This window comes from Malurus melanocephalus, unplaced genomic scaffold (assembly GCF_030028575.1).
Source record: "Malurus melanocephalus ecotype Western Australia unplaced genomic scaffold, MMel_1.1 scaffold_631, whole genome shotgun sequence".
NCBI lineage: Eukaryota > Metazoa > Chordata > Aves > Passeriformes > Maluridae > Malurus > Malurus melanocephalus.
Window position 1 is genome coordinate 68106 of NW_026623863.1, and position 10539 is coordinate 78644.

General features: G+C 48.4%; 1 protein-coding gene across 1 annotated transcript; it reads right to left on the reverse strand.

Moving 5' to 3' along the window:
* Positions 1-273: 273 nt before the first annotated feature.
* On the reverse strand, positions 274-8938 carry GPR149 (G protein-coupled receptor 149). The gene is made up of 4 exons (XM_057383417.1): positions 7480-8938; positions 6455-6647; positions 5428-5846; positions 274-1193 (listed from the first exon to the last, which is right to left on the reverse strand). Exons 1-4 carry the CDS (start codon positions 8419-8421, stop codon positions 627-629), a joined length of 2121 nt encoding a protein of 706 aa, XP_057239400.1. The 5' UTR covers positions 8422-8938; the 3' UTR covers positions 274-626.
* Positions 8939-10539: the final 1601 nt, after the last annotated feature.

Here is a 10539-nt window from a genome sequence, read left to right on the forward strand (position 1 = left end):
GGTTCGAGCTCTCACACTGAGCCGCCCCGTGAGCTCCAGGGTTTGACACCCCGGCCGGCCGGTGTGGTGCAGAGTGGAGAATGTGTATCATTTTCTTAAGTGTTTGATCTACATATACTTTMAAGCCTAATGATCAGGAAGAGAGATTTAATCTGCGAAACAAAGAGGAGCCAATGAACTCTAAGTGACGTCCTGGTGTTAGAAAAGTATTTTTAGTATTATGTCGATTTAGATGTTGACAAAAACTGCAAGTGAGTCAAAACTGCTGTAACTTCCCACCTGTGGAGCTGTCCCCTCATTTCCACAGGTTCCTGCAGACACACCACCCAACAACCACCAAAGATGGAGTTTAAGACTTTATTTAGTATTCCCTTTGGACACGCATGTTCCTCAAATAAATAGATATATAAATAAATAACTTAAAATTCACTATGGAATGCTGTAAAGCACTTGAGTATTTGTTATCCCCTTGATATGGCATTAACCATTTGAATCAATTGAACAATGCACCCAAATAAAATTTGTGTGATAGGAAAAAAACAGCTGTTGCTGTATTTGCTTAGGTACCTTGCGCCAAGAGGAGCACTGTCTGTCAGAGCAGCTGAGGTGTGGACATTACACACCCTTCAGTTGCTGTTGCCCTCCCGCTCTCTGTAGGCTCTGTTCAGCAGCTGGATGTCCTCCTGGTACCCAGCCCTGTCCGAGTGCTGCTTCTGGCTGTTCTGCCGRTGAGCCTCGACGGTGTCTGGGATGGAGATGCTGAAATCGCTGCCGGGGCTGTGCGAGGGGATGAGCAGCGAGTAGGAGGCACTTTCCGCCAGCTCACAGGACACAAACCTGTTCTCCTTGCGCGAGTAGCGCAGAGAGGGCGAGCGTGCCTGCGTGGAGGACTGGCTGATGTTGCTGATGATGGACACGGTATCCAGGGCCTCTTCGTTGTCACAGATCTCCAGCACCTCCAAGTGAATCTTAACGCTCGTGTCAGCAAACGTGTCCCGAGGCTCCCCGGGGCCCGGCTCGTGCCCGACGCTCTTGGAGCGATACACCTCGATTTTCTTGGACAGGGGGGTTATTTTCTGCCCCTCGGWGCTCACCTCGTACGTGGACAAGGAGAGCGTTTTCCCAGAGGGGGCCTGCAGAGACACAGTCCCCTGGAATGCACACAGGGGCACGGCCAGGGCCCCGCTCGYGCGCTGCAGGGGAACAAGGAGCATTAGTGATGAGCAGTGTCCMCATCAAAATCCATTCTAAATGAGCCAAGTATGCCCTGTTCGTTAACTCATCTCACTGCCTTTCCTTGCAGAATTTTAGACACCTGGAATTTATGACTTGAAAGAGTAGCAAGAAGTTTTTAGTGTTATACACCTTAGTGCATGAAGTCGCAAGTGACTGTGACTCACCATGACATCTACAGAATATGAAAAACAGAGTTTAAATAAAAGCTCATACCTTCAGTGCAAGGTTATGTCCTGTTTAGTCAAACACTTTGATTTGTAAGATTGAACACAAGGAACATGGAGGGAATGTCTGAAGCACCTGGGGGAGAATGAGCAATCTCCACTTGCTGGAATGAACACTCCAGGTCTGGAGAATGAGACATTTCCCAATCTCTTAGTGGCTCTTTCCAAAAATCTCCTCAAGTTTCCTCTTGAGAAATCAGTATTTACTGTTGAAATGCAAAAGATCCATCGAGTCTCCTACGTCAYTGCCTAGTCAGTCACTAACTAAATGAGCTCTGCCATTTCCCTCTAGAACACTTCCAGTGTTCAATTCCAGACACCTTCACCTGTTTCTAAAGTACAGAATCTATTTGTCCTCACAAACCCCAAAACAAGTGTGGGAAGCACTGTGGATACAACTGCTGGGRCTAAACCCATGGTTATTGGGCCCCAGGGAGGGATAAATGCATTTATCCCGGCTTTAGGTACCATCAGGTAACATTGATTATTACTGGAATTACTTTCAGTATAAAAACTTATTAATGAGAACAGAATGTGACCTTTATCTTGTCCTTGATACCATTATTAAATACCCATTTTTGCTTCTCATGACACATCCATGCAATAAATAGGAATCCACCAGCAAACCAGAMTCTACTGGTACATCCTGTGAAGTATTTTACCTTCCAGTCCCACTGTTCCCTGCAGTTCAGCTTTCTGGTTTGCAGCCTGACACTGTAATTTCACTGCAGAGTAGCTATGGTTGCCATGAGGGAAAACCTTCCTGACCATCACTGTGAGTCAGGACCAGGTTCCCTGTTCTGTTCCCACTGCCTGAGCAGAGTCTGGGCTGGATTCACCAGGGAAGATATTGTCCACAGGGAAGGCTTGGACGTGTCTGAGTCCCACAGTAGCTGGAATGGGTTCTGACAGACAGATTTCCATTTGGAAATGCTCAGAGCAGCAGCTGGAGGCTGACTGGGACACTGGAACACCATCCCAGCTGGTTCTACAGTGTCTGGTGACAGACTCAAGCACAAGGCCCTTTGCAGACTCTCCCTGACAAYTGCTATTTTCACAAGCTCTGGAATAAGCAGCCAGGTGTGCCAGCAGTGWCACAGTGAAGCAGAGCTGTGCTGGWGTCTGCACCTCCCCACCGGGACAGGTCTGTGCACAGGGGCAGCACCGAGAGCACGCAGTCTGTGCCATGTCCCAGATCTGTGTCACTCTCACCGGGCCATGCTGCCTTCCCAAACAGAAAAGCAGCAATCTAAAACAGCTCGGAGCAGTTTGCATCCCTAATTGCTTTGGTCAAACACAGCTTGAGCTGAAAAAGGTCTATTTTTAGAATGTTTCCAGTAAGGATCCCAACTTTTCTTTCCAGAAACAATGAGTTTTTCTGTTTGTTTTAAAATAGAGGCTTAGTCTTCTACTTCCCTAAGAATTAAAATTAKCTGCAGTGAAATTAATTACTGCAGTGATTTGCCTTTTCTGAGGCTGACTGCAGTAAATGTAGAGCCAAGGGAGTATGACAGGAAGAGACAAGCTCACCCCAGATGGCCTGAGCCCAGCACTTGCCATTGGCCTGCCAGACCTGCATTTACATAAATCAGTACCAGCAAGTGCAACAGAGCATCCAAGGTGAAGACACCTGCACCTCCATGCCAGAGCTTCTGTGCTTCCTAACTCAGCTTCTGTGCTGTGCCTGGTGTTTCAGGCAATGTTCACAACTTTCCTGCAGTGAGTGAGATGCTCTGKATTCATCATGTTAAAATACTCTGCCTGCACGGGCTCCTCCTCAATGAAGTCTCTTGCACAGCCTCCCCCTCCCTGTCCTTGCAGGGCACATAAATAGATCCTGTATGGAGTCCCTTCSAAGAGTTTGCTTGAGGCAACTCACAGATGAGGTAGAGAAAAATAATCAGCAAGCCTGGGTTATACTGCCAGCCKGGGAGATTTCTGTTGCCTGAGGGCACTGAAGCATAGGCAAAATAAGACATGACATATTTACACTCAATCTCTTTGGAGAGGGAGATACACAGGTAGTTTATGAGATGTTAAAGCTATTTTTCAAAAATGCAGCCAAGCAGAAGTTAGAAATGACAAGTACCAATTTCTCTCTCCCTCTCCATCATGTATTCAATAAACCCTGCTGCCTTATTCTCTGATGCCACTTTTATTCCCAAGAAATCACTTTGATGGAGCAGCTCTTTACTCACAGAACAGACAATGAGGAAACAACCAGCTCCACAATCATTACTGTCACCCCAAGGAAGTGCCACTCTCCAAGCCCAAAGCTTCCAGAAGAAACCAAAGGCATCCCGGCTCCTGCCTGGCACCCTGCTCTTCAAAYAGCTCAATCAAACTCACTGATCCCACAGCCATGGGGACAGCTGCTCTCCCTCCTACTATCACTTCTTACAGCTTCTCCTCTSAAAGAGAAAATTAGCAGCACTCTAATAAGAACCCCTGTATTTATGGAGTCCTGTAAGCACCCCTGTATTTATGGGCTCCAGTAAGAGCCCCTGTATTTCCTGCAGGACATGGCCAGTCAATGCTAGGGGGAGATTCCTTTTTTAAAACACATGGGAAATGCAGAATGATGAAAAYAGAGTGATTTTTCTTAGACACTTTGGTACTTCCAGATAGGACGAATACAAGAGATGGTTTTCAACTTATTTAATGTGTGSCCCAATTTGATCTTTCATCCTACATACACCTGAACAATGCATTAAAGTTATTTTTACAAAGCTTAAAGGAGTTTCACACTCTGCCCTTTCCCAGCAGCAAAGCAAATGTCAGCTGTAAAGCTCTGGCAACTCCTGCTGAATGTCAGAACCAAGCAGAGCTGTGACTCCAAAGCCTGGGACTTCTACCCCATAGGAGCCCTAATGCCTGGCTTTGGGTTATCCCTGGGAAAATGTCAGAAATGGATGAGTTGTGATTATTTGTAATGCAAATAGTGAAGAATATGTCCACAAGTGACACACGAGGCCCCAGGCCACATAAAACAGCCCCAGGCAGTCACTGCCAGCTGCTCACAAAWAGCTGCTCATACCTGCTGCAGTGCCAGGGCTGCATCTGAACTGGCACCAGGGGACACGGGGAAAGGAATTTTTTTTTTATTATTATTTTTTAAACATTATCTGGAAACTCCTGCAAGGAGAGCCACTGTTTGGAACCTACTGATACAGTGASTTTATTAACCAAGCTGTACAAGGCACACAGGGCCTTGGCAAGAACTGGTCGATTAAAACCARGCTGAGTCATCACTTCCTTTTGGTCCAAAATGCAGGAACTCATCTCTGCATTATGGACCAAATGCAGCAGGCTTTTTATGAAAGRGATGATCAGTCAGATTTGAAATATCAGCCAAATTCCTACTGTGACTCAGCTGATAAACTTGTGTTTATCAGATGGAGAGAGATTCCCRTATCTGAATACAAAATACATCTTATGCACCTCCCATGTGTGTACAAAGGCTGAGCACAAGCTGATCTGGCTCTGGAGTCACCCTGCCTGGAGCAGGAGGTTGGATTAGGTGTCTTCCAGAAGTCCCTTTCCAACCTAAAGCCTTCCAGGGCTCCTGTCTCCCAGATTTCACATGGGTTCTTACCCCACTCCCACCTACTGTAATGCCCAGTGTCCAGTGAATTCCACAATGGAATTCTCTGGAAAGTGTCATCTTTTGGAGAGAAACTTGYTATTCATTAAGATGAATTAACAAAATTCATACTTGATTATTACCATGTACAAATCATGCAAGTGCACACAAAATTAGAAAACCCCATGATTAAGAAAAGAAGTGAGAAATTATTGCAGGATCAGCACCTGCAAATAGGTCTGTGGTTACTAAACGTGATACAATGCCATCCATGTATGGGTTTTACTGAAAAGTAGGACTAATAGAAGTATCAGTAAAAATCATTCCTATTTCAGAAGGAAACTCTTATTATCAGAAAAAAAAAAAGGCAAATTCCTGTTTTACCTGCCGAGGGGTCCTCTCAGATTTACTCCGGCACCACTCCCAGTCCGAGAGCTCCGGTTTGTGGCTTTCCTCGTGGGACAACCTCCACTCAGGTCCTTCAGGGAGCACCGATGGGTCACAGTTGGTGCCCTCCTGGCCCTGACAGGTCCCTGGCCCATCAGGAGGGGGATGTGGGGCATCTGTCCCAGTCTCCCCCAGGGTGCCCCGGGAGCAGTGTCCCAATGCCATGGGTGGGAACCCGCAGCCGGTGGCATTGCTGCCTCTGCCAGGCTCCGGCTCCTCGCAGTCAGAGCTCACCAGGTTGTGGTAGGACGTGGATTTACCATCACTGGTGTGGTGGGGAGGGCTCTCCTGGGATATCCTGTAGATTCCATAGCCTTGCTGGAATGACAGGTTGAACTCGAAACCCCTGCGCTTGGCTGAGCAGAAAGGAAGGAAACCTTGTGTTAGGAGTTGAGACCAAAAAGAAAAATGAGATTACAAACACAATGAAAATTACATGCTAAAACATGGAATAAATTATCCAGCTCCTGCTGGAAACAGGCAATTTTCTCTCCATAAAAAGAATGACTTGTTGAGAAGAAAGATTTCTGAGAAGGAACTGCCTTCTTCATGAACTGCAGTCGTTCTCTCTGGGAAGGTGGCAGCAGGGTCAACACAAGCCATACTGCACCTGGAGAATGTGTTTCAAGCAAATGAAAGCCATGCACTGAGGATRGCTTTTCTCTAGGATTCAGGAGTTCTTTCTCCCTGAACATGCAGTGAATGTCAGGAATTCATCCACTGATGGTAGAGGATTTTGCCTCCAGAGAATGGGAAACAATTCCCACATCCTCATAAATATTTAGCCCTTAATGCTTACATGGTAGATGGGATGATCCCTGTGAGTCTTTTCCAACTGACCCACTCCTTTCCTAAAGCTGTTTTTACCTAAGGCCCAGGGAAAAACAAGGTTCTAGAAGATTCCAAGGTTACCAGAGAAGGTCTGGCATCYTCTGTTACACCAAGACAACCCTTCCATGCTTACTTTTGGCATCTTCCGAAGACACTGCATAGGAGTTCCTCCTGCAGTTGATGATGCAGCCGCAGGGCAGGTGGAGCCAGTGCTGTGACAGGACAAACACCGGGGTGACGGTGGCAGCCAGCGCAGTCAGCAGGAAGCTCAGTGTTTCACACAGAAGGCTCTGCAGCCCGGTGATGTACTGGACAGCCATCTGTATCTGAAAGACAGAGCATTTTGAAATTTAAATCACTTCAGGCACACGAGATGCTTCCAGGAACAAAGAGAACATCTCGTTGTGAATATGACACCACTGTATGACACAGATTGTCATTAGTGTTTGCTGCGCACAACAACTCTGGCTCTAACAGACAGCAAAGGAAACACGCTGAGTACTCTCCTCTCATGCTGTATTTCTCAGAAAAACCTTCACTGAAGCTAAGTACAGATGCTGAGTATCATTGAACAGCTCCCAGTGCCAGCCATACCCAAGTGGCACTGAGGAACCCCACCCTCACACACCTTGCCCCAGAGCTGTGTTCCCTGTTCCCAAAAGATCCCTTTCCCAGGTTTCTGTGCCCAAACATACACAACAGGCACACGACAGCACTCTCTTCCACCCCAGCACTACAGGATTACAAAGGTGCAACCAGACCACAATTTCTAACAAACTCCTATTTTTTAACCAAAGGATGCTGGTTAAAAAACATGACAGAGGGGCCCTTAGCTCAATTCCCAACCTCAGAATGCTGAGAGACCCCATCACACAGCTGGCAGAAACAAAGGGGACCTCACTGCCCTTGGTATTCAGGTGACATGAATGACGTGATGCGAGAGGGGCAGAGCGATGAGCCAGACTCTGCCAAACCCAGTGGCACCAGTTAAACTCATGCAGTGACACAGACTGGATGGAGAGGGCTTTTACTGGCACAGCTACACTATGAGGAACAGCAGCAATGACCACTGTTCACCTCTTTCAATCCATGGTCCACAGGTCACATCCCACTGAAATGTAAGTGAGCATTGGAAAGTGAAGCCATCTGAGACTTTACCATCATTGGGAGCCAGAGAATGACTCTGGTCAGTGCCAGGATCAGCGAGAATCGTTTCTGGGCAAAGCCCACGGTGAAGCTCCTGCTCTGTGTGCYGCTCTCAGGCACACCCTTCCCAAAAACTGCCTCCGAGTTTGGGAAGGGCCGCAGGGTTTTATCCCCAGGGTCCAGCAGTGAGAGTGGCGGGGCAGCAGCAGCGCAGCCCCGCAGTGTCCCCGGGGAGATGAAGCCTCCAGAGCCCTGCAGGTACTCGGTGTGCAGCAGCYGCRGCTCACCTGAGCACAGCAGCTGCARARTGAGGGGAACAGCCAGCACTGCCAGGAGGGAGAAGCACAGCGAGTACACAACRAACACCAACAGGCTGTAGGAACTGGCACAGTCGGTGAAGCAGCCCCAGGACGTGGGGATGTACCTGCCCCAACCACACAGGGGCAAAATGCACATCAGCAAACTGACAGTCCAGATGGTGAGGATGGCCCATACCACGCTCACGCGGTGCTTGGAGGAGCTGCAGCTCAGTGTCCCAGTCGTGTGGAGGGTGTAGAAGTTGTAAGAAACTATAAGAGACCCTTTCAGRTTGCTAGAAATGCCCTGGAATAAATACATAAACGCTGAGGTGGTGCACAGAGGCTGGGGCAGCACTTCGCTTGACCACTGCATGAGCATGAAAATAATCACTGGCACGATGCTGATCAGATCATCTGCTGCCATAGAGGTCACAATTGTCGAAACCGTAGTTTTTTTCTGCATTTTCAGTAGGGAAACTAGGGAATAAATGCTGCCCAGAAGGGCTGGGAGTGCAATGGCAAAAGTCAAGCAGAACAGAAGGACATTCCAAGTTCTCTGCTCACTGGGTTTGTCCACAATGCTGTGATTTTCACTGAAGAAGCTCGTCCCATTGAGTGACAAATTACCAGGAGTTACCGACATTGTCCTGGGCATTTTTTTCTTTGCCTTCTCACTGATTCTGCAAGTTTTCACYAGCTGAAACCAGAACTGTCAGCTCCACATCACAAGTTTCTTTGTTTTCCTAGACTCTCTTTTGTATCTGATGAAGAAATATTCAGGTGGCAGCACCCTTAATGCCAGAACCCGAACTCATGCTCTCGAAAAGCCAGGCAACAGTGAAGTAGCAAAGGTACTGAAAACAATGGAATTGYTCCAAATCGTTGCCGTGCTGGTGAATTAAGGCTGCTCGGTCTCCAGATGCCGCTCCCCSCTGACGGACGGCAGGCACCGCGCCTCACTCACGAGCTCTGAAGGGGAGGCGGAGTGCGGGCTGGGTCCAGGCTGGAGCAGCTCGGGCAGACACATCGCAGCAGAGCTGGGGGACTCCCCTGCGCTGCCGGAGCTGCAGGAGGGAGCAGCGGTGGCGGCAGGATGGCAGCAGGAGCGGGGATGCTCTCAGCCCCAGCTCCCTCCCGGCTGCATCGGCAGCCTGGAGCAGAGTCCCGCTAAGCCACACCTCCGAGCCGGCACCGAAATCCAATGCAAATCCGTGCGAGCTGATGTCAGCCGCGGATGTCATTCCCGTAAATCCCGAGCCGCTCCCGGGAGCTGGAATGCTGGTATTCCCTGGCGCTGCCGTGCTCCGGCCCTGGCCGAGGATGGGGGGATGCAGAGGGGCTCCGCCCTGCCTCCGCTATTCCCAGTCCCACAGGGACACACGGACGCTCCGGGCTCAGGACCCCCTTCAGGGACAGCAGCGAGCTGTGTGAGCCATCTGCCCTGWGGCAGCTCAACTCAGCCTGGGGTCTGCAAAACTTCCATTCCTCACACGACTCCAATTCGAGCCTCTCAGATGCTGAAAAGCTGTTCTGCTGTACCCTCAGCCATGGGAGCCGYCCCGCTTGCCCCCAGCCCCGATGGCAGAGAGAGCAACGCGCACATCCTGCAGTTCCCTCAGGACCTTCCTCCTCACACACTTCACTGCTGCTGCTTTCTTTCCTCCTCTGCCTCTGTGCAGCTTTTTGGCACTGTGGTCAGAGCAGTCCATCCTGTGGCTCCTGTTTGTGTTCGGAAGGAAATGCTCATCAGTGCTCTTGGGAAGAAAGTCACGTTTTATTGCCTTGCCCACTCAAAGCAGGTGACGTATAACTCACTTCAATTTGCCTTCTCACACAGGGTATTTTATTATCTGAACTGTACCTTGACACTCTCTGTGGCAGCTTTTAAAATAACTTAAAATATGGTGAGATGTTCTTTCCTCCAGTCATTCCATAGTTATAAACAGAAGGTTTTGGGAGTGATGAATTCAAGCAGTTCCCCTTATTTATTTTTCTTTAACATGACTGATAAATTCTGATAAAACATACAGAAAGATTAGTTTAATCTCAAAATCAGAGAGATTCAGATTCAGTAAGAATCAAGCAACTCTACAAAAGGCAGCAGGATTTTCCCCCAGCTGTTCTCCAGGGAGCTTACCTACACATTTAAGGAGATCCAAGCTCTGAAACATCTCCCATGGTTGGGACAAACAAACCTGAAACAGATTATCACAACTCAAGGAGGAGCTCACATTGCAATCTTTCAAACTTTACAGGAATACTAACTTTGCAATTATAATTTCACTCCCAGTTTCCCCCTAAATTCATGAACGGACACAAGTAGTTCTGGGAGACGCAAGGACAGGTAAGTGAGCAGAGAGGTGGTCAGGGTCATCACTACCCATCATGTCCCAAATTTTCTAAAGWAATAGTGCTAGGATGGAATAACACAGCTCTGCCAAAAAGGCAGAGGTAATGATGGGAGGGAGGCCTTGAGAAAGGAGAAGACACCCTGTGTGTGTCCTTGGCTGCACTGTGCCAGGCAGGCTGGGAGCTGTAGATTGCTCAGAGCCTGTTCCCTTTCTTCTCTGCAATTTGCCTCCTGCATGATGGGAGGTCCATTGTCCTTCACTGTACATGTATTTATTCCTTATCCTGGTGGGAATTGTCAGTAAGGAATGATCCCAAAGAGAAAATCAACTGGGATGCCACTCCTCATTCCACACAGAGCCCAGGAGGCTGGGAGTGGAACTCATGGAACAACATGACGGTTTTAATTTTAATTTTGCTTTGT